Source organism: Oryctolagus cuniculus, chromosome 9, assembly GCF_051225735.1.
Source record: "Oryctolagus cuniculus isolate XC-2025 breed Fujian yellow rabbit chromosome 9, ASM5122573v1, whole genome shotgun sequence".
In the NCBI taxonomy this organism is placed as follows: Eukaryota; Metazoa; Chordata; class Mammalia; order Lagomorpha; family Leporidae; genus Oryctolagus; species Oryctolagus cuniculus.
The window spans coordinates 39,821,612-39,846,192 of record NC_142875.1 but is presented as its reverse complement, the minus strand read 5'-3'; the positions used below and the strand labels follow the sequence as shown (position 1 = coordinate 39,846,192).

General features: G+C 40.6%; 1 protein-coding gene across 4 annotated transcripts in view; it reads left to right on the top strand.

Annotated features, from left to right (window-relative positions):
• Positions 1-24,581, top strand: part of PIBF1 (progesterone immunomodulatory binding factor 1) — a 239,588-nt gene that overhangs the window by 192,850 nt on the left and 22,157 nt on the right. For 3 of the 4 annotated variants that reach the window (XM_070048727.2, XM_089303617.1, XM_089303618.1), the window contains exon 17: positions 22,600-22,773. The exons of the other annotated variant lie outside the window; for it this stretch is intronic. In XM_070048727.2, the coding sequence (XP_069904828.2) occupies positions 22,600-22,773 (174 nt within the window). The remainder of the gene's footprint in view (positions 1-22,599; positions 22,774-24,581) is intronic. 4 annotated transcript variants of the gene reach the window in all.

Genomic DNA, 24,581 nt, shown 5'->3' with positions numbered 1-24,581 from the left:
AGTGGTAACAGCCCCACTTTGGAAGCTATTCCAATGTTTCAGTGAGTGATAGTGGTATCTTGAACTTGACTGGTGATAATACACTAAGACAAAATGGACTAATTTGAAATCTGTATATGAAGCAGAATTGGAGGGCGTTGGTGACTGACTTAATTTAGGGACTAATAAAGAGAAAAAACAAGAGTTGCTGCCAGATGTTTAGCTTGTATTCTGGGTCCATAGAGTTGCTACAAAGAATGTAGGTGGAAGCTGGCGCCGCGGCTCACTAGGCTAATTCTCCACCTAGCGGCGCCAGCACACTGGCTTCTAGTCCTGGTTGGGGCGCCGGATTCTTTCCCGGTTGCCCCTCTTCCAGGCCAGCTCTCTGCTGTGGCTGGGAAGGCAGTGGAGGATGGCCCAAGTGCTAGGGCCCTGCACCCCATGGGAGACCAGGAGAAGCACCTGGCTCCTGCCTTCAGATCAGCGCGGTGCGCCGACTGCAGCGCGCCAGCCATTGGAGAGTGAACCAACGGCAAAAGGAAGACCTTTCTCTCTGTCTCTCTCACTATCCACTCTGCCTGTCAAAAAAAAAAAAAAAAAAAAAAAAAAGAATGTAGATGGAATAGGTTTGGAGAAGAAACACTCAAGAAATGTTAAGTGCTTGAACCTGAGAAGGAGGACTCATCTAGAGATAGAGATTTGAGAGTCACAGCATAAAGGTGGTACTTTATTTACATGGAAGTAGATGAAATGAATTAGTCTGAGAATATTAATGAGAACAGAAAAAAGCCCAGGACAGAACCTTGGAGAGCACTAGCATTTAAGAGATGAGTAGGGAAAAGTGCTTACCCAAAGAAGAGTAAAGAGAAACCTAAGACGAGAGGAACTTCAAGGAGAGGGCACCATAGGTGAAGCCCAGGAAGAACCATTCAGAAGGGAGGGAGTTGTCAGCACTGGCAAATGCTGTCAAGAGGTCAGGCCCAACAGAGATTAAAAAAATAAGGTCTCATTTGGATTTACTAAGATGCCAAAGCAGATCTAGTAGAGCTACAAGATATATAGCAGTAAATCGACAAGTAAGTAGAAGCTGGAAAGTAGAGAAAAACAGGCAACTCTTAAGATATTTAAATAAGAGAATATAGAATGATCAGAGAGGGCCGTGATTTCAAGAGATTTTTATCTCCTAAAATTGGAGATTATGCAGTTTAAATGATAATGCTAGGAAGAAGCCAAATAGAGACATTAAAAGAAGAAAAGAGAAGGGGTAATCAATTGAGCAGAAGTGGTAAGAAAGGAAGTCTGCTGCAGCAGGATGGCACTGAGTGGCACCTGTTCCATTTTAAAAAGTAGAAAGAAAGATTATATGAAAAGAAGAGTAAGTTCATAAGAATTTTAGGTGGTAAGAATTTAGGGAGTTCTCAGGGTCAATACTGTGGCATAGTGTATTAAGCTGCCGCCTGCAGTGCCAGCATCCCAAAAGGGCACCGGTTTGAGTCCCCGCTACTTCACTTCCTATCCAGGTCCCTGCTAATGCGCCTGGGAAAGCAGCAGAGGATGGCCCAAGTCCATGGCCCCTGCACCCAGGTGGGAGACCTGGAAGAATCTCCTGGCTCTGGCTTCAGCCTGGCCCAGCCCTGGCTGTTACTGTCACTTGGGGAGTGAGCCAGTGAATGGAAAACCTCTCTCTGTGTGTCTCTTCCTCTCTCTCTCTCTCTCTCTCTCTCTCTGTAACTCTGCCTTTCAAATAAATAAAATAAATTCTAAATAAAGAAATTTAGGGAGTTCTCTTATAATGGTAATGGATGTGGTAGGATTAGAGTTTTAAGAACTATAGAATTTTTGAAATGGCTATATAGTAAATAACTGATACACATTAAAGAAACAAAAGAATTGCCATGTTGAAATGTCATATCACCAATAGCAGTAGCATTCTGTACAATTTTTCTTTAGCAGTACTCAGCACCCTAGGAAAAAACAAGCAGAATATGGACAGATGAATTGATCTAGAATTACATTCTATCTTCTACATATATTAATATATACATGTTCAGTTCTCAATGTATTGTGAGACTGGAATTACTTTCGTTTTTGGTTTTTGTTTTGTTTTGTTTTGTTTTGTTTTGTTTTGAAAGGCAGAGTTAGACAATGAGAGAGAGAAAGATCTTCCTTCTGTTGGTTCACCCCCCAAATGGCTGCTACAGCCGGCGCTGCACCGATCCGAAGCCAGGAGCCAGGTGCTTCTCCTGGTCTCCCATGCAGGTGCAGGGCCCAAGCACTTGGGCCATCCTCCACTGCCTTCCCAGGCCACAGCAGAAGCTAGACTAGAAGAGGAGCAACCGGGACAGAATCCAGCACCCCAGCCGGGACTAGAACCTTGGGTGCTGGCACCACAGGCGGAGGATTAGCCTAGTGAGCTGCAGCGCTGGCCGAGACTGGAATTACTTTCATGTAACACCAACATTCTGGAATACTGTGGAAAAAGCTATTAGTTAGACAAAACATGGGCTCATATTCCAGCTCTAATATTATAGCTGTAGATTCTTGGGACAATAATTTCATCCCTTTAAACCCAGTTTCCTCACCTATAAGTAAAGATAATACTTAAACTAATTATGGTCCTTTCCAGTCTTCACCAGTAATTGCACTAGAAGCTGTCAAATCAAAGTTTTAGAAATGGGCATTTCATATGTACTGGTCCACTCCCCTCAAAAAATGATTTCACTCTAATTGATAACATTTTAATTGGAAAAAACACAGAAACTCTCCTACACCCAAAACCAATTTCAAAAACATATCTGAAAGTAGCCAATGGAAAGTCATGTCTGAAAGGTCTGGCTAGAATACAGTTACTCCTAAAAGCCTGAACCTGGTGGTTGTAGCTTCAGAAACCATGAGGGTTATCTAAAGAAGAATCAAAGAGGTCTTCAAAAAGGCCATAGAAAATGCATATTATGAAGAAACTATGCATGGGTTTCAAAAATGTTTCCACCAAAACAAACTTATTTTCTCCAGGAACTTTCTGAAGTACTCTCATAAGTACTTACAGAATTGAAGACAGCTGTTTCTGAGACCTGAGCTACCGTCTACCTTCTCATGAGTGTTTCTGCCAATAACCTCTCTCAAGTACCAGTCATTTCAGTTAGCATTTAACTAGAAGTAATCAGCTCCTGCTTACCAAGTTTGTAGAATGCGCAGGGCCCCATACTGGCCTGAGTATTGGACTGATTCCCATTATGCCAGATAACTTGCTTCTTACAGCATTGTATGTCACTTAGCAAAAACAAACCCTGCAGTTAGCCAGGTTTCTTAAAAGTGAAGTCACAGTATAATTATCATTCTTTTAAGGTATGTTTATGTTCCCGGATTCTAACTCATGTGTTCTTTGTGATTTCTCGGAAGATTTCAGGGACATTTCAGCATCCCAAGTGCCCCTTAGGCAATCTACTTCATAAAAGGCTCCAACAAATTGCATATTTCTATATATGTGTCACTCTCTTTGATTCATACTTAACTGTTTTGAAATTTTCTTTAAGAATACCTTTTTACATGTTTTTCTTATATACCTATGTAGTTAAATTTTACAGTCAACATGCTTAAAAAAGAAAAGAAAAACAACCACTGAGCGGGTAAGTTAATTTTTCTTTAAATGAGAAGATGATGGTTTCCAAGACTCATACGTTTCTCATCATAATGGTACTCGAGTTAATTTTTTTCAGTTTGCTGGGTGTAAATGTGTTTTAACAGAAGACAATTATTAGAGCAAAAACCTAAAATATACATATACAGTGTAAGTTACATTTTCCCTATAATGTTTTAGAATGCATATTTTGGGGCCGGCGCCATGGCTCACTTGGTTAATCCTCCGCCTGCAGTGCCCCAGCATCCCATATGAGCACTGGGTTCTAGTCCCAGTTGCTCCTCTTCCAGTCCAGCTCTCTGCTGTGGCCCGGGAAGGCAGTGGAGGATGGCCCAAGTGCTTGGACGCCTGCACCCATGTGGGAGACCAGGAAGAAGTACCTGGCTCCTGGCTTCAGATCGGTGTAGCTCCGGCCGTAGCAGCCATTTGAGGGCTGAACCAATGGAAGGAAGACCTTTCTCTCTGTCTCTCTCTCTCACTGTCTAACTCTATCTGTCAAATAAATAATAATCATAAAAAAAGAAGAAAAATGCATATTTTTTCAAGGGCAAATATTTGATCTAGCAGTTAAAATCCCCAAGTCCAAGTCTGTTTCAGAGGACCTGGGATTGACACCCAGCTCTAGCTCCTGATCCCACCCTCTTGCTAATGTAGACCCTCGAAGGCAGTAGTGATGACTCAGGTCGTGGGGTTCCTAACACCCACTTGGGAAACTTGAATTGACTTCTTAGCTCCTGTCTTCAGCCCATCCCAGTCTCTGCCATCAAGGGCATTTAGGAAGTGAATTTGCAGATTGGACTGCTTTCTATTGCTTTCTCACTCACTCTCTCACTCTTTCTCTGCTTCTCAAAGTAGTAAATAAAAAAAATTTTTTAATGAATGGTTATTTTTTTCTACCTAATAGTGTGTGAATTCAGGTCTAAGGAAATTCAGTACAAATTAGTACAAAAAATACTCATTACAAGGGCAGATGTTTGACATATGTTTTAAGTCACCCATCGGGATCTGTACCTCTCATGTTGGGATAGCTGGGTTCAAGCTCTGGCTCTGTTCCCAATTCCAACTTCCTGGTAATGTACACTCAAGAAACAGCAGGTGGCTGGCTCAAGTACTTGGTCCCTGCAACCCATATGGGAGACATATGGCTCCCAGCTTTGGCCTGATGCAGCCCTAGCTGTTGCAGGTGTTTGGGGAGTAAACCAACAGATGGGTGAACTCTTTGTGTCTGTCTGTCTGTCTCTCTTTCATTCTCTCTGTCTACCTTTCAAATAGTTAAAATTTAAAAAACAATACAAATTGCAAATAAATATTTATACATTTTTTAAAGATTTATTTTATTAATTTGAAAAGCAGACTTACAGAAAGAGAGGTAGAGGAGGGGAGAAATCTTCCACACCCTTATTCACTCCCCATATGGCTGCAAGGAGTAGGGCTGAGCCAGAAGCCAGGAGCTTCTTCCAGGGTACAGGGGCCCAAGAATTTGGACCATCTTCTGCTGTTTTCCCATGCGCTTTAGTAGGGAGCGGAATCTGAATTGGAGCAGCTGGGACTCAAACCGACACCCATATGGCAGCTTTACCTTCTGTGCCACAATGCCGGCTCCTATTTACACATCCTTTAATGCATGATACAACCAAACCTTTTGTACAAGTATACTTCAAAAAGATCATGGAAGGTGGATTTAAAAGATGGATTTATTTTGGAGTAAAACATTTTTTGAAATTCATGCATAGTTTTTTCATAATATATATTTTCCATGACATTTTTTTTTAGAAACAAAGGAATATCTTCCATCCATTGGTTCGCAAATGCCTGTAGCAGGTGGGACTGGGCCAGGCTGAAGCTGGGGTCCTAGAACTAAGTCCAAGTTGTGACATGGGTAGCAAGGACCGAAGTTCTGAGCCGTCACCAGCTGCCTCTTACAATGTGCACCAGTCAGAAGTTGTATCAGAAACACAGTAGGCAGAACTTGAACCAGGCACTCCAATATGGAATGCAGACATCCTAAGCAGCAGCTTAACTGCTATGCCAAATGCCTGCCCCTCATTTTTTTTTTTTAATCTTTTATTTAATGAATATAAATTTCCAAAGTACGACTCATGGGTTACAATGGCTTTCCCCCCCATACCGTCCCTCCCACCCACAACCCTCCCCTTTCCCACTCCCTCTCCCCTTCCATTCACATCAAGATTCATTTTCGATTATCTTAATATACAGAAGATCAGCTTAGTATACCTTAAGTAAGGATTTCAACAGTTTGTTCCCACACAGAAACATAAAGTGAAAAATAATAGATGATTTTTTTTTAAATCATGATGAAATCAGATCAGACCTATTGTCATGTTTAATCCCAGTGAGAGTCAAGTTGGGAATTGATAATTTCTTTTTTTTTTTTTTTTTTTTTTTACAGAAGATCAGTTTAGTGTACATTAAGTAAAGATTTCAATCGTTTGCACCCCCATAGAAACACAAAGTGAAATATACTGTTTGAGTACTCGTTATAGCATTAAGCCTCAGTGTACAACACATTAAGGACAGAGATCCTACATGAGGAGTAAGTGCACAGTGACTCCTGTTGTTGACTTTACAAATTGACACTCCTGTTTATGGCATCAATAATCTCCCTATGCACCAGTCATGAGTTTCCAAGGCTATGGAAGCCCCTTGAGTTCTCCGACTCTTATCTTGTTTAGACAAGGTCATAGTCAAAGTGGAGGTTCTCTCCTCCCTTCAGAGAAAGGCACCTCCCTCTTTGAAGACCTGTTCTTTCCACTGGGATCTCACTCACAGAGATCTTTTTGCCAGAGTGCCTTGCCTGCCCCTCATTTTCCATGACCTTTTTAAATACCCTTTATATATGTGAACTTCAAAGTTTTGTACCAAAATAAACTTAGTTTAATTACATTTTCTTAAATTTTTTGAAATTACCCTTTAAAATGGTAATAATAAGAGTTTGAATTTTAATAACATCTTTCTACCAAAGTGTTTGAAATGCTTTCAAATTAATTATGTTATACTATCCCCTTTAGGAAACAGTTACAGATATGTTTCCACCAAGTGTCTGTGGAAATAGAAATTAGAAAAAAATTAGAAAAGCTTTAAATAATCCCTATATTTAAGAGAAGTGGCCGTTTGCTTACATTTTCTGGTATTCAAGAAGATAATTAAGCTTTTCTCCTGAAATATGTATTTTTCAGCAAGTAGCAGGAATGATCTTTTTATATTATTGTCTAGTTCTCTTTGTATTCATTTATTTCACCTAAACCTCACAACCACTCTAGGATAGTTATGCCTGTTTCACAGAAGCAACAGCTGAATCTCAATTATCCATTCTGTAGACTATTAACTCTTCTCAATTTTGAACTGCATAAAAGACACAAGACACTTGAATTTCTTTTACATTGTACTCTATGGGCCACTACATATATATGAATTTGTATAGAACTTAATAGAACTAGGTCAGAATTGTTTTGGTTTCTGTAAGTATTTTGGCTTCTTCTTTTAATCTTTTCATCATCTCTAAAATTACAAATACCTCTGTTGTATCCTGCAGGTAAAGCTTTGCCTTGTGTGAGACAATGTATCTCATCATCAAAATATTTTATCTGTGTATATATACCCTTTTACCTTTCTGTATCACATTGCACATCTATTGTGTGTCATATAAACTTGTCATTTTCTATAGTGTTTTTTTAAGAATGAAATGTATATTTCTCCTGACATTTTAGAAGCCTGTGGTACAATCTCTTTTAAATACCAAGTACACTTCTCTGGCCTTTTTTTTTTTTCTAAGTCAGTAAGGAACAAGTAAATGACCTCTTGCTATCACTTCTAACCCTGTGTTTTTATGACTCTCTTAGAATAGTAGCAGCTTATAACAAAGCAAACAATGCTAAGCAGAACTTGAGTGGACATAGAGAAACTGCTGGGCTCCAAGTCAGTCCTTGGAAATGTGTGGTGGCCAGTGTTAGGCACCATATTGACAGTAGTTTTTTTTTTCATATTTGTTTATAGGGAGAGATCTCCCACTCAGTGTTTCATTCCCCAAATGCCTGCAGCACCTAGGGCTGGCCCAAGCCAAAGCCAGGAGCTGGGAACTCTATCGAGGTCTCCCATGTGGGTGGCAGGGACCCATCTGCTTCAGCCATAATCAGCTGCTTTCCTGCAAGCACATTAGCAGAAAGCTGAATGGGAAGCTGAGGCGGGACTTGAACCCAGATACTCCATTACAGGATGCACATATCCCAAGCAGCAGCTTAACCCTTTGTACCCAACACCCAACCAATACTACTGAGTATTCTGAAATAAGCATTACAAACCATTGATCCAATAACAAGGAGCTAACAAGAGGAGAAGGCAAGATACACAACATGGAGGAAGTATAGGCGCTAGAGTAAATCACAGTGTGTTGACCAGTGCTTAAAGCAGAGGATAGGGTTTAGAATCTGACGTTAATGCTGAAAATGACAAAAATATTCATCAAAACTATCAGATTATGCTGAAATAGTAAAGGCCAGAAACTAGACAGCACCTGAGTGAATACTGTTATGGAAAGGAAAGCAGTACAGTTAGTCAAATAATCAGCCATGGTGGCAGGCTTTTGGCACAATGGTTTAAGGCACAGCTTGGGACGCCTACATCCCATGTTAGAGTACCGGTTCAAATCCTGTCTACTCCACTTCAAATCCAGTTTCTTCTGCTGCTTCCTAGGAAGCAGCAGACAGTGGCCCAAGTATGTGGTCCCCTTCCTGCCATGAGGGAGACCTGAATGAAGAAGTTCCAGGACCCTGACTTCAGTCTCTCTCTCTCTCTCTGCCTTTCAGGAGTTAATGAAAATAAATAAATAGTAGCTGGTGTCATGGCGCAGTGGGTTATGCCACCTCCTACAATGCCAGTATTCCATATGAGAGTACTGGTTCCAGAATGCCCACATCCTCTATCAGAGTGCCGGTTCAAGTCCTGGCTGCTCTGCTGCTGCTGCTTTTTTTTTTTTTTTTTTTTTTTTTAAGATTTATTTATTTGAAAGCCAGAGTTACACAGAGAGAGAAGGAGAGGCAGAGAGAGAGAGAGAGAGAGAGGTCTTCATCCACTAGTTCACTCCCCAATTGGCTGCAACAGCCAGAGCTGCGCCGATCCAAAGCCAGGAGCCAGGTGCTTCTTCCTGGTCTCCCATGTGGGTGCAGGGCCCAAGCACTTGGGCCATCCTCCACTGCCTTCCCAGGCCACAGCAGAGAGCTGGACTGGAAGAGGAACAACCAGGACAGAATCCAGCACCCCAACCGGGTCTAGAACCCAGGGTGCCAGCACTACAGGCGGAGGATTAGCCAAGTGAGCCCCGGCACCAGCCAAGGAGCCTGGAGTTTCTAATGAGTCTACCACATGGGTGCAGGGGCCCAAGGACTTGGGCCATCTTCACTGCTTTCCCAGGCCATAGCAGAGAGCTGGATTGGAAGTGGAGCAGCCAGGTCTTGAACCGGTGCCCATATGGGATGCCAGCACTGCAGGCGGCGGCTTTATCCGCTATGCCACAGTGCCGGCCCCTCGAGTCCTGGTTGCTTTGCTTCTGATCCAGCTTTCTGTTATGTACTTAGGAAGGCAGCAGATGATAGTCCAAGTGATTGAAGCCCTGTCACCAATGTGGGAGACCTAGATGGAGTTCCTGGCTCCTGGCTTTGTGGCCCAGCTCTGGCTATTTTGACCGTTTGGGGAGTAAACAAGTGAGTGGAAGATCGATCTCTCAGTCTGACAGTTTGTCTTTTAAATAAATAAGTCTTTTTAAAAACAAACAAACATTTAAAATTGAAAATAATGTATTTTTAGAAAGCCAGACATCAGGGCCAGCGTTGGCACAGTGGGTTAAGCTGCTGCCTATGATGCAGGCATCCCACACAGGTGTCAGTTCGTGTCCTGGCTACTGCACCACCAATCCAGCTCCCTGCTAATGTGACTGGGAAAGCAGCAGAGGATGGCCCAAGTCCTTGGGCCCGTACTACCCATGTGAAAGACCCAGATGGGGTTCCAGCCTCCTGGCTTTGGCCTAGCCCAGCCCTGGTCCCAACCCTGGTAATTTGGGGAGTGAATCAGTGCATAGAAAAATTTTTTCTCTCTCTATCTCCCCCTTCTCCCCCACCCCGTGTGTGTGTGTGTGTGTGTGTGTGTAACTCTATCTTTCATATAAATAAAATCTTTAAAAAAAGAAAAAAGCCAGGCATCAGGACGACCTGAATACCGTAAGGCGATGCAGGACAACTAGTGCAAGTTAAGAAGTGCAAGTTATCATTCAGTAACAAACTGAGCTAAGGGGTCTGGGCAGACCAACCAGGACAGAAGCACAGTTGCCACACTTCTGGTCTAAGTCAACAGTGGCAGTAAATATCAACCCAGGGGCCTGCTTCAGTGTGTTAGTGCCTTCCTCTATCTGGATCGCTGTGGAGAGTGACCCATAGGTCATATCCAGACTCGGGAAAGAACGTTTCAGGTTTAGTGCTGTCTCTGAGGCTGTGACAGCGGGAGTTGTCTCTCATTTGCTATCACTCATGTAAATGCTGCATTCTCACTAAGCTTTCAGTGACAGATAGCGTATTGGCACCAAAAATGTTTTTCACCTCAAGGACATAGGAATAAAAAATAGATGGACCTTATTCTGGTCTGCTGGATCCAGGACTTCTATCTTCTGTCCTAGGCCCCAAACTTTCAGTCTTAGGAGATAATCTAAGGAAAACAATCACGATGATGAAAGAATTCTTTTCAGTTGTAAGAGAGATGAATGAACTGGGAATGTTTAGAGAAGATAAGACTTAAAGGATGATAAGAAATGCAAAGTAACACGTAAAAGAGGCAGTAAGAGACTTGTTACACATGTCTCCAAAGGCCAGAATTAAAAACAAAGGACAGACGTAATCAGGAGACATCTTTCACTCTGTGTTGTTTTTCTTGTTGTTTTGCGTTTTGTTTTGTTTTTGTAGTTCAGTAAGGAAAAGCTACCATGGTAGGTCATTTATCTTTATTTTTCAAGCCTCAACTAGGCAGAATTAAGTCAGAGGGCATTTCTTTATTCTTTTTTTCTATTTTTAATTGACTATAATTGTACATGTTTATGGAGTAGAGTATAATTGAATACGTGTGTACAGTATGTACAGAGGGAATTTCTCAACTGTGTATAGAGGCCAGTTAAATAACTTAAAGATCCCCACCAAAGCTGAAATTGTATGTACCAAAGGTCTTGACAGAGGTATCAGCGTGATTCTGCACATAATGATAGCTTTGACCCCAGGAAGACCTGCAGCTAGATGAATATGGTTGCACTTCTGGAGCCTTCTAAGCCTCATTTTCTTCATCTTCAAACTTGAATAGTGTCTACCTTGCGGCATTTAAGAGAAAATCATTGTGTAAAATACTTAGCACAAAGCCTGGCACTTACAGATACTCAGTCTATGTAAATTTATGTCCCCTCCCCTCCCTCAGACCTAAAATCTTTGTATACTGCCTCAGAGGCAGAGATAATCCTAGAGTGAGGTTAGCCCAAAAATGGGAACACTTTTTGTTGTTGTTGTTGTAGCTATTTACTTATATTTATTTGAAAGGCAGAGAGAGAGAGAAGGATTTTTCTATCGACTGGTTTACTCCTGAATTCCCTGCAAGAGCAGGGACTGAGACAGGCTGAAGCCAGGAGCCAGAACTTAATCTGGATCTCCCACATGCCTGGTAGGGACTCAACTATTTGAGCCATCGCTGCTGCCGGCGAGGGTGCACATTACCAAGAAGCTGGAAATGGGAGCAGAACTGGGACTCAGCACAGACATTCCAGTGTGGGATGCAGACATCCCAAGTGGTGCCTTAGCCGCTGTGCCAAATGCCTGCCCTGGAACCACTTCTAGATGAGGAGGCTTTGAGACTGTAGGAATCAGCCAGTAGCAGTTACAAATATTGATGCCGTTCTCTAATAGCTTTTCCGTACAAAATCTGTTTTGTCTGTTGTTCGAATGTTGTGGCATTGCATTCAAGGTAACTTATTTACAAATCATGTTAAACTGTGCTAAAAACATGCTTTAATAATAAATTAAAAATCTTATTGAGCATTTAGAGTATGGGACAGATGGCTTTGAATTAAATTTATATTTTCTTTTAAATTTTTTAATTTTGGTAGATACAATAAGGACATTTTGCTATTTTTAAAAAATCGTTATCTGTTAAAATCTCTTCTGAAATACTTACAAGTAAAAGATCTAAGGTCTGAAATATGCTTTTTTTGTTTTAAAGGCTTATTTATTTCCAAGTCAGTGACAGAGAGAGAGAAAGAGAGAGATCTTCCATCTGCTGGTTCACGTCCCAAATGGCTGCAGCAGCCAGAGCTGGGCCAGGCTGAAGCCTGGAGACCAGAGCTGCATCCAGGTCTCCCATGTTGGTGGCAAGGGCCCAAGCACTTAGGTGATCCTCTTCTGCCTTCCTAGGTGCATTAGCAGAGAGTTGGATCGGATGAAATAATTGAGACTTGAATGAGCACTCATATGAGATGCCAGAATTGCAGGCAGTGGCTTAATCTGCTGTGCCACAATGTCAGCCCTTGCAATATGCTTTAAAGGATTAAAAAAAAATCGGTAAGAAAAGAGATTAAACAGTGTTAGTTTACATATGACACTTCAGTTTCATTCTTAGGTATAGATCTAAGACAAATTAAAATATCCACTGGGATAGGCAATGTGACAAAGAAACACAGCAGGTTAAGCCATCGCTTACAACGCTGGCATCCCATTTGAGCATAATCAGAGTCCTAGCTGCTCCACTTCTGATCCTGCCTCCTGCTAATGTACCTGGAAAGATAGCAGAAGATGGCCCAAGTACTTGTTTGGAGACAGATGGAGTTCCTACCTGCTGGCTTTGACTTGGCCCAGCCCTGTCATTGCAGCCATTTGGGTAGTGAACCAGTGGATGTAAGATCAATCACTCAGTCTCTAAATGTGTGTGTGTGTGCATGTAAATGTATATATATATCCATTTCTCCCTCTCTCTGTCACTGTGCCTTTCAAATAAATAAATCTTGAAAAAGAACATGTCTACAGGAAAACTTGGGCAAGCATGTTTATAGCAGCATTATTCATAATGGCCAAAAAGTAAAAACAGCCCAAATGTCCATGAACTGACAAATGGATTTTTTTTAAAAAATGTTTACCATCCATGCAATAAAATATTATTCTGCCAAAAAAGGAATAAAGTACTGACACCTATCACAATATGAATGAACCTTGAAAAACCTGTCAGGTAAAAGAAGCTAGTCACAAAGGGCCACATAGTATATGGTTACATTCCTGTGAAATGTCTAGAACAGGAAAAGTTACACGGACTGAAAGCAGATTAATGTTTGTTTAGGACTAAGGGATAAGGGACATGGTAGGTTAGAGGAGTAATAGCTAAAACAATCAAGGTTTCTTCTTGAGGTGTTGAAAATATATTTTTTAAAGATTTATTCATTTATTTAAAAAAGTTATAGAGCGAGAGAGACAGAGAGAGATCTTCTGTCCACTGGTTCACTCCCCAGATGGCTGCCACAGCCAGGGCTAGACCAGTGCTAGGCCAGACCTAAGCCAGAAGTCAGGAGCTTCATCTGGTCTCCCACATGGGTGGCAAGAACCTAAGCACATGGGTCGTCTTTCACTGCTTTTTCCAGGCACATTAGCAGGGAGCTGGATCAGAAGTAGAGTAGCTGGAACACAAACCAGTTCCCATATGGGATGCCAGTATCACAGGCAGTAGCTTTACCCGCAATGCGACAATGCCAAACCCCTGGAAAATATTTTAAAATTGACTCTGAAGTGGGTTCATGTGTCTATGAGTAAGGTTGCCGCTTATGACTTACGATGGGCTTACATCTAAATAAACTCAACAGTAAGTGAAAATATCTGAAGTGCGAAATGTTTTTGACACATTGAACATAATGAACACCAGAGCTTAGCCTAGCCTACCTTAAACATGCTCTGAACACATTAGCCCTCAGTTGGGCACATAAAGTCTGTTTTATAACAAAATGTTGAAAGCTCATGTAATTTACTGAATACTATGCAGAGGGTAAATGAGTCGAGGTAGCTACCACTAATTAATGTACAGTACTGAGAGCGCACAGGAGCGGAAGGTTGTATCAGTAGTTTCCTGTGTGATCTGCTCCTGCCCAGAATCACTGGAGAGCGTTGTCCCATATATCACCCAGAAATGGGCAAAATTCAAAATTTGGGTTATGGCTTCTATTCAATGCCTGTCACTTTTGCAATATCATAGAGTCGACAAATTGTAACATGAACCATTCTAAGTTCAGGACTGTCTGTATACTAAAAACCATTGAATTATACACCTGAATTCAAGAAACCACATGGTATCCAAATTATCTCAGTAAAGCTCAAAAATAGTAAAGGCAAGTGTTTGGCTGATAGTTATAACACTGGTACCCACATCCCAGATTGGAGTGCCTGGGTTTGTGTCTAAGCTCCACTCCCAATTCCAGCTTCCTGCTAACGCACACCCTGAGAGGTAGCAAGTGATGGCTAGAGTAGTTGGGTTCCTACCATCCACTTGGGAGACCTGGATTGGATTCCTGCCTCCAAGCTTCAGCATGACCCAGTCCAGGCCATTGTAAGCATTTGTAGAATGAGCCAGTAAATGGAAGGACGTGCTCACTCTCTCTCTCTTTCTCTCATAAATAAATAAATAAAACTTTTTAGAAAACAGAAAAACAGTTTTGTCAATGTTGGTAAAAGCTGAAATTATGTAATGCAAACTGGGAACTCAGTATGCTGTCTGTTTTTGTATCTTTGAACACCTCCATAATAAAATTATTATTTAAATATAATTTTGGATGAAATTTTAAAATATGAACTGTGTTTGTACTTGGTTTAAACTGAGGTTGGTTTTTACCTTATGTTACTTCAAGAGAGATGCACAGAATTATTCACCTTCTTAGTCATGATACATTGTTATTCATATATAAAAGCACTTCCATTTAACCTCCAGGGGAGCACATAGTTTGCATTATGCTTGTCAGAGCTATTTTCATCAAGAAATGCTATCTATGTGTCCCCTTGCCAACATCTTTGCAGAGTTTACAACTTTCAGCAATTTATTGGCATCAGCTATGCAATACTATTAAACAGCTGCTCTGCAGTTGAGCTGTTTTAATGTGCTACCACTCTGTGTGAATAGATAATATTAAATGACCAAGATACATGCTTTTGGATTCAAGAAAGCAATTTATCTGTCTGATGGAGATTGTGCTCTAAAAATCATCATAATATCATCATCTACAAATTTCATAAGAATGTCCCTGACCTTAACTTGTTTTTGAAAAGCAATTATTATACTGAAATATGATTTGTTTTGTTTTAGTTTTATCCTACATTTCAGTGGTATGGTCAGAGACAATTCTTCATTTTTTGATTTTAATAACTCACTTGTCCTAGTACTTTTGGATATTTTTGTATATTTGATGTGCTAAAATTATACTATTAGCTTTTGAAAATTAGTATAAAAGCATATTCAAATTATTATTATAAATCAGATGCTGTTATACAATATTTAAAAGTCTCAAGTAGTAAAAAGAAAAGAAGATTGAAGTGAGGGAGTTTTACAGTTTGAATTTTATGATGAGTAAGTGATAATTATATAATTTTAAAATACAAGCATTTTTTAAGATATTTTTTGGAAATGACTAAGTTAATGAAGCATCCACCAGGCATAGGCTGGAACTGCCAGAATGTGAGCTCCAGGTTGGGGTACTCCACATTTTGTCATTTGGGGCAGAGTCTACTTTCTCCGTGAGGTCCTTACAGTGAATCCTGCTAGACAGATTATCTTACCCGTGTATACTGTGTCATCCAGATAAGTAGCCTAGAGCAGAAGTAAAGCATGTGAACTGGTCCCTCATTCATAAATTGGGACACACAACAAAAAAACTCTAAGAAACTGGAAGAAAAATAACATAAAAGGGAAAAATCAGAAAGGGCCCCGTTCACCAAAGAAAACAAACCAAAAAAGAATTCCAGAGCAGAAAAGAACTTACAAAGTGTCTCAATTAGTTTTTTCAGAAACATTTGAGAAAGTGGTATTTCCATAAAGTAAAAATCAGTGAGCAAAATTCTGTGATATTTTCAAAAACTGCCAAAGCCAATATCATGAAGTTATACTAAAAATGCCTTTAAAAGATGTAGAAAAATCAAGGAGCTTTCCTAAAACTTACAAAAAGGTTCAAAGGTGGAAATAAACAGGGGGAAACAAAATTATATAGAAGATTCCAAAGAGAAAATACTTACAGAGAAATTAGATTGGCATCATAGTTCTTAAAACTTTCGTTCTGGAAGACAGAAGTAATAGTATCAAAGCACAATACTTTCTCCCACAGTATCCTCTCAGAAAATTAATAAAGTATATACCACCAAATAACAAAAAGATGAAAAGAAAGGTCCAAGAATTTAATGGAATTTGCCAAGTTGTGCAATAAAAAGAAATTTCAGAGTAATGGTTGTCCATCAGTCATAAAAGCAGTCAACAGAAAATTGATCCCAGCAAACACCATGATTAGGAAGATAGACAAGGCTGGGCATTGCAGTGCAGCGGGTTAAACCTCCACATGGGACATCTGCATCCCATAATGGAGTGCCAGGGATTGAGTCCTGCCTCCACTTCCTATCCAGCTTCCTACTGGTGTGCCTGGGAATCAGCAAAGATGGCCCAAGTATTTGGATTCCTTCTCCCGATGTGGGAGATCTCAATGGAATTCTTGGCTCCTAGCTTTGGCCTGGCCCAGCCCAGGCTGTTGCAGGCATTTGGACAGTGAACCTGCAAAAAGAGGATGTCTCTCTCTCTCTCTCTCCCTCTACCTCTTCCCCCTTTTTCCTTCTTCCTTCCCTCCCCCTCTTCCTCTTCCACTTTTCTCTGATATTCTGCCTTTCAGACAAATAAAAAATAATAAAAGTTCATGGAAGTAGGATTAAAAGATAAATTAATGTTTTAAAAAGCAGCCAAATTATAAAGGGCATACATTGCTTCCTTAATGACAAAGAAAAAAGAAATTGTGAGAAGAGGGGAAATTTTTTCTAAAAGTTGAGATTCATGTAGAAACCTAACCAAATGACATGATTTTGAGCAATCTGCACTACAAGAAAAGGAATCCAGTTGAACTTGATACTTTGAACATTCTTCTTTGAACATGATAGGTTTTGTTCTATCAAATCACCCTCTCTGCTCTACAGTGAACAGTATTTACAAATCATTAGACAGTACTTTCAAATAAGCTTACAGATCAATCAGCAAAGTCCACCTGTAAAAGAAAGAAGCAGAATCGGAAAGTAGAGAAGTAGAATGCAAAACTGAAGTGTAGACAGTAAGTACAGAATCTTGAGAGAATGTCATCACAAAAACTAAAAGAAAAATAGGAACGGAAGGAGTGTGGGTAGGAAGTATCATTATGTCCTTAAAAATGTATATATAAAATACATGAAATCTATTCCCTCTATATAAGTAATTAATTTAAAAATAAGTCAGAATCTTAAAACAGGAGAGGGAGCCAGCAACCATGAGCCAGACACAGGGTAAAGCCAAACCAGGTTAGAAATAAACTGGGTTTCAGGATGATTTCATTTTACCAAAAGAGTCAATTAAGTAGTGACAATGAAGATTGCTATGTCTAGCATATTATGCTGGTTTATTTGTTGTTTGCTTGTCAGTTTTTAAATTGAGATCTCATGAATCATGTTCATTTCATTGTAGTAGTAACATCAACTTTGGGAGAACAATTTTTGCCAAAAATGTAGGTAAAATATATTAAAATACTTTGATGGCTGGGAAGACTCAACCTCATAAACAAGTCGGTTCTTACTAATATTTTGTAATTCAACATTATTCTTCTGCTTATCTCCAAGAATGTAACTGGAAAAAAACTTCAATCATTAAACACTAAAACAGTGTGACATGGGTACATGAATAGACAGACTGTTGGAACAGAGTTTAAAGTCCAGAATAAATGATATACAATGGAAGTTTAGTATGTAATAAAGATAGCATGGTGGGGGGGAAGGAAAGTCTTTTTTAGTACATCATGTTGTTATAGGGTAGCCATCTTATGAGGAAAGATACTGGATCCATACCTTTCACCATAAACCAGTATGAACTTCAAACAGATCAGCATAAAAATAACCTAAGGAAAAATGTGGAAAAGAACATGAAAGATTGACACATTCAGGTATATCACCATCAGAAGTCTTGTACAACAACAAAAAAAAGGGGGGGGTGGGAGGGAAAGGCATAAATAAAGTTACATAAAAGAAAAGTAAACTGGAGGGGCCGGTGCCATGGCTCACTTGGTTAATCCTCTGCTTGCGGCGCTGGCATCCCATATGGGCACCGGGTTCTAGTCCTGGTTGCTCCTCTTCCAGTCCAGCTCTCTGGCCCCTGCACCCGCATGGGAGACCAGGAAGAAGCACCTAGCTCCTGGCACGCCGGCTGCAGCATGCCATTGGGGGGTGAACCAATGGAAAAAGGAAGACCTTTCTCTCTGTTTCTCTCTCTCTCTCTCTCTCTCTAACTCTGCCTGTCAAAGGAAGGGAGGGAGGGAGGGAGGAAGGAAGGAAGGAAGGAGGGAGGGAGGGAGGGAGGGAGGGAGGAAGGAGAGAGAAAGGAAGGAAGGAAGGAAGGAAGGAAGGAAGGAAGGAAGGAAGGAAGGAAGGAAGGAAGGAAGGAAGGAAGGAAGGAAGGAAGGAGAAAGGAAGGAAGGAAGGAAGGAAGGAAGGAAGGAAGGAAGGAAGGAAGGAAGGAAGGAAGGAAGGAGAAAGGAAGGGAAGGAAGGAGGAAGGAAGGAAGGAAGGAAGGAAGGAAGGAAGGAAGGAAGGAAGGAAGGAAGGAAGGAAGGAAGGAGAAAGGAAGGAAGGAAGAAGGAAGGAAGGAAGGAAGGAAGGAAGGAAGGAAGGAAGGAAGGAAGGAAGGAAGGAAATAAATGACCACTCACCATCCAGTAGAAAATGGACCAAAGATAGCAGCAGGAAAGGAAATGCCCTTAATACATGAAAAGCTGCTAAACCTCACAGTAGAAGAGTTGCAAAATAAACATATCAAAACACTTATCAGACTGGCAAAAATTTAAAAAGGTAACACAAGCATACATTTTATCAGTTAGGCAACTGAAGCTCACTGAACCAAATCAGGCTACCTGAGTTTACACAATTAATAGTGTCAAAAAGAGGTGTATCTTTGACCTCTAACCTAATACTGAAATATTACCTCTGCATGTTCTTGACTGTGTGCTCAGTGTATATTGGTTCTATGGATACTAGCATTAAAGTGATATTTGCTCAAATTTACCAGTGATGTGAAAGATATCATATAAGCAGACATACTGAAACTGAAAAAATGTGTTCCAAATGTAATTTCGGTATCCACTGTGACTGTATTATCCTAATAACAACTTTACAGAATTTTGTTGCTTTTAAAGAGTTCTTTACCTGGATTTCAGAAACCATACTATTGTTTATATTATGAGCTGAACAACAGTAGCATTGGAAGCACCTCAGATTGGAGTGATCCTAGTCTGGAAAAGCAAAGACATGAATTTCCCTGACCAACATTAAGGGTGATCTGTTTACTGTTTGTATACCAGCAACAAAAGGAAGCCAAAGGAAAACAAAATTATGACCTCCTTTAGTATATTTGTGAGCTGAAACCCTCTGCCTACCACAGCATTCAACTCCTTCCTTTTCCCCCTCTTCGTCTCCTCCCCTCTCCCTACTCCCATCCTAGCAGGTATGATTCACTAAACTCCTTTTACCTTATTTATTTGTAGAATAATGGTAAGTGCTATTGGATATAATTTTTCCTATTATTTTATCTTATCTTCATACCAAGACACAAGAGTTATAGGAAGTAAAAAGATGTTCTTTCAAATACAAAGTTATTCTCTCTTTTTTTTTTTTTTTTTTCCTGTGTGTGTGTGTTTTAATCTAAACAAGGCTGAGAGAGTTCCCATCCAGTCGTTCATTCCCAAAATGCCCATAAGGGCCAAGACTGGACCAGGCCAAAACTAGAACTGGGAATCCAATCCAGATCTCCCATGTGGTAACAAGAACCCAGTGACTTGAGCCATCACTTGCTGCCTCCCAGGGTATGTGGCAGCATTACCAGGAAGCTAGAATTGGGAGCCAGAGCCAGGAATTGAACCCAGGCACTCTGACATGGGCAGCTTAACTGCTAGGCCAAATACCCGCCCTAGAAAGTTCTTTTTAATAGGCTGGAAGACTGTCAGTTCCCCTTTCTCTTCTACTTATCTTAGTAAGTCAAATAGGAGCTAAAATCCAACTTCACATCAGACATGTTAAACATTAAGTCAGTGGTTATATACCTCATCATAGAGGAGCATATAAATTATATAACATAACATGGAAAGCAGAAGAAACCCCAGAGACCCAAATAGCAGCTGTCTGAAGGTATATACCTTTGTATGTACATTGGGCAAGACAGCCCCATCCTGCAGAAAAGAAGAAGAATTCTGGCACTATTTCTTCCAGCTCCTCTCTGCTCCTAAAATCTACTAAGGCAGTGAGGCTTAAACTCAGCAGCTCTGTTTTAAAATACACACTCAAGCTAGATGGTTCTAAATAGAACTAATGACAGCCAGAAAAGAAAGGCCTGTAGGAACTTGCTCTGACACGGAGCTGATGTCTATAAACAGATTAGTAGAAGGGAGCAAAACATCTTTCTCTCACCATAACTTCTGCGTCTTGGCAAGAAGATAAAATAAATAGGAAAAAATGATCTATTACACAGCCTGCTACTACTCCACAGATAAATAAGGTAAACGGGAGTTTAGTCTGTCATCTCCCCATATTTTTGTGTTTGATAAAGCTGTTTAGTAATTAATCAGAAATATCCACTAATTAAATGCTAAGAGTTGGTTATGGGAAAAAAATAATAGACAAAATAGGTTTGGAAGAAGGAATGGATGAAATTTTTTATCTGAATTCTTCAAAAAGTCCAGCATAATTAATTCTTGGTTCACAAGGCAATGAAAGCCAACTCCACTTAATATCCATGAAAGAATTAGGGGATAATATGCCTAAAGAAATTCTGGAGCTATTTTAAACTCACTGCTTCAACTGTTGGTTTGTAGCCAAAAAAAAAAAAAAAAAAAAAAAAAAAAAGATTTGGACCCTTTTTCTCTACCATCTTTATATAAGACTTCATAAAGATTATGGGACAGTTTAAGAGGGAGAAGATAAAAAGTACCTAATCTCAATAAGTGAATGTACTTCAAAATGTTTGAAAAATGAATGTAAAAGATGAGTTTATTTGGTGCAAAAAAAATTTTGAAATCCATGCATAGTTTTTTCATAATACACATTTTCCACAAACTTTCTAAAGACCTCTTGTATGCATGGACTTCAAAATTTTTGCAACAGGGACTGATTTTGTGGCACAGCAGGTTAAGCCACCTCTTGAGACATCTGCATCCTATATCAGGAGGCCTGGATTCAAGTGCCAGCTGCTGTGTTAATGATCCAGCTTCCTGCTAGTGCGTGTTGAGAAGCAGCAGATGATAGTCCAATAACTGAGTTCCTGCCATGCACATGGGAAACTTGGCTTAAATCTAGTCTTCTGCGTTCAGCTTGGCTCAGCCGCAGCTGCTGCAGTCATTTAGAAAGCGAACCAGGGGCCAGCACTGTGGTGTGGCGGGTAAAGCCACCCCCTGCAGTGCTGGCATCCCCTATGAGTGCTGGTTCGAGCCCCGGCTGCTCCTCTTCCAATCCAGCTCTCTGCTATGACCTAGGAAAGCTGAGGAAGATGGCCCAAGTCCTTGAGTCCCTGCACCCGCATGGGAGACCCAGAAGAAGCTACTGGCTCCTGGCTTTGGATTGGCGTTGTGGCCAATTGGGGAGTGAACCAGTGGATGGAAGACCTCTCTCTCTCTCTCTCTCTCTCTCTCTGCCTCTCCTTCTCTCTATGTAACTCTGATTTTCAAGTAAAAAAATAAATATTTTTTAAAAAATACATTAAGCATATTTTAAAAAAGAATGTGAACCAGCAGATGGAAGATCTCTGAGCTTCTCTGTCTTGACACACCTCTCTCTCGCTCTTGCTCTGCCTTCAAGTATATGAAAATAAATAAACATTTTTAAAAATTGCATCAGGGCCAGCATTGTAGTGTGGCAGATTAAGCTGCCACCTGCAACATCAGCATCTCATGGCACTGATTCAGTCCTGGTTGCTCCCCTTCCTATCCAGCTCCTTGCTAATGTGCCTGTGAAAGCAGCAGGAGACAGTCCAAGTGCTTGGGCTCTGTCACTCACATGGGGGAGACCCAGTTGGAGTTCCAGGTTCCTGGCTTCAGCCTGGCCTACCCCTAGCCATTGCAGCCATTTGGGAAGTGAACCAACAGATGGGAAGATCTCTGTCTCTCGCTCTCTGTCTCTGTAACTCTGCCTTTCAAATAAATAAATAAATCTTTTTGAAAATTGCATCAAAATAAATGTATCTTTTAATTCCACTTTTCACAAACTTTTTGAAGAACCCTCATGTGTAGAAAATCTACAATGGAAAGTAATTATGCCAGTGGTTCCCAAATCTCTGTCCATTGGGATCACCTGGAATATTTAAAATATTCCAAAACCCAGACCGTACACTCCACGCCAAGTATGTCACGCTCTCTAGAGTGGGATACAGGCACCATTTGTAGTTTTTGAAGCACCACAATGACTCTCATAGACTGAAGGATGTGGAAACCACTATATGTCAGTTATACTAAAAGTGATATCATACTTACTGATGATTATAAGTTCCTGTGCATGATCAGGGTACATTAACATTTTATTATTTTCACAACTTTCTTCATTGATGTAGTATAATTACCTCAAATATTTCTTCTACTTAAAGAAAAGTAAATATTTCAACATCAATCATTATTAGTCTGCTTGCCAAAATCATATTTGCCATTTTCTTCTGTTTTCATATATCAACAGGAATTGGCAGCGATGAAGCAGATTCTCATTAATATGCGTAGTAAACATGCTCAGAACAGCTTACTTCTGACGAAAGCAGAATCAAAACCTGCAACAGAAAATCAGAAATCACAGGCCTTGAATGTGCCCAGAGAACATGAAGACAATATATTTATACCCAAGCCAACACTTTTTGTGAGTATGCTTTTCCTTGCTGATTTTTACTACATATATTTTACTTAAATTTTTTCTTCTCATTCAGATTGATGGTAAACTAACTTTAATAGTTTCATAAAAGGGACTGAAGGAGTCTGCTATCATCCCTTTTCTGTATCTATTTTACAGATGATAGTTGGATTCTGTATTTCTAAACTTGCCCAGAAGTTATCTTAAATCTAGCACTTACCTCGGGTAAAAATGTGTATGCACAGAAATCAGTCCAAGAAAAAAGAAATAAGACAAATTTAGATAAAAGGTAGGGAAAATAAATTAGGGATTATTGAAAATTACTTATTTTGGCTGGCACTGCGGCTCACTAGGCTAATCCTCCGCCTTGCGGTGCCGGCACAGCGGGTTCTAGTCCCGGTCGGGGCACCGGATTCTGTCACGGTTGCCCCTCTTCCAGGCCAGCTCTCTGCTGTGGCCAGGGAGTGCAGTAGAGGATGGCCCAAGTACTTGGGCCCTGCACCCCACGGGAGACCAGGATAAGTACCTGGCTCCTGCCATCAGATCAGCGCGGTGCACCGGCCGCAGTGCGCCGGCCGCGGCGGCCATTGGAGGGTGAACCAATGGCAAAGGAAGACCTTTCTCTCTGTCTCTCTCTCTCACTGTCCACTCTGCCTGTCAAAAAATAAAAAAAAAGAAAAAAAGAAAAGAAAATTACTTATTTTAAAAAATAAGAATGGGGATAAAAGGATGATAGAATCAAAATAGGAGTGATGTTGTTAAATACTTCAACATGGTGCCCGGGCCATGTTTTCATTCTCAAAAGAACCACGATTTTTACTCTCTTTAAAAATTCTTGTACATTTATTTTCATTTTATTTTAAAGTCTGAGAGACAGAAAGAAATCTTCCAACCACTGGTTCACCTCTCAACTGCCTGCAGCAGCAGGGTCTGAGCCAGACTGAAGCCAGGAGCCCAGAATTCAATTCAGTTCTCCCATGTGGGTAACAGAGACCCAAATACTAAAGCCGTAACCAGCTTCCTCCCAGGGTTTGCATTAGCAGGAACTTCGAATTAGGAGCCAGGACTCAAACTTAGACATGCTGATATGGGTTGTGGACATCCCCCGCCCAGCTTAACCCCTGCACCAAACACCCACCCTGATTTTTACCTTCTAAACATTTAGACTTAAAGCCAGCAAGAATTTCTCTTTTACTCTAATATAGTGAGTCCCCAGAATCTTAATTTAAAAAAAAAAACTCCTTAGAGCATTATAATAATCAACCAAATATAGGAACTTCTGATCTAATACATGCAGATAATGCTACTGAGGATCAGTGAGATGAAAGGTTTCCTAGAGGTTATGTAAACCTAATTTTTTTAAAAATAAGGCAAAGTTGCAATAAGAATCAAATATGGGACAATTATTGTGAGGATACACGTAGTAGGAATGGAGGCTGCACTGTGGGGATGGAGAAAACAGGAAGCCTCCGTTGACCAGCCTGGACCCAAGGCAGCTCTCGGACTTTGAGCAGCTGAATCCATGGATCTCCCCCTCTGTAGTACACCTTCTCTTTCCTTCTCTCCTGGTTTCTGCTTACTCATGGTTTCCACTTCCTTATTAACCTGCTATGGCCCTTTGTCTACAGGAATGTTTGTTTGCATCCTTTCCACATCTGCTCTCTCTTAACCTAGCTCTCCCTCTATTTTCGTAGGATGAGAATCTAATAGTCACAGGCCACCCTCTTAGCTGGTAGTCCTGTGGCAAGAGTTCCTCAGGTCGGATGGCCCAAGTCTTTGGGCCCTGCACCCACATGGGAGACCAGGAGGAAGCACCT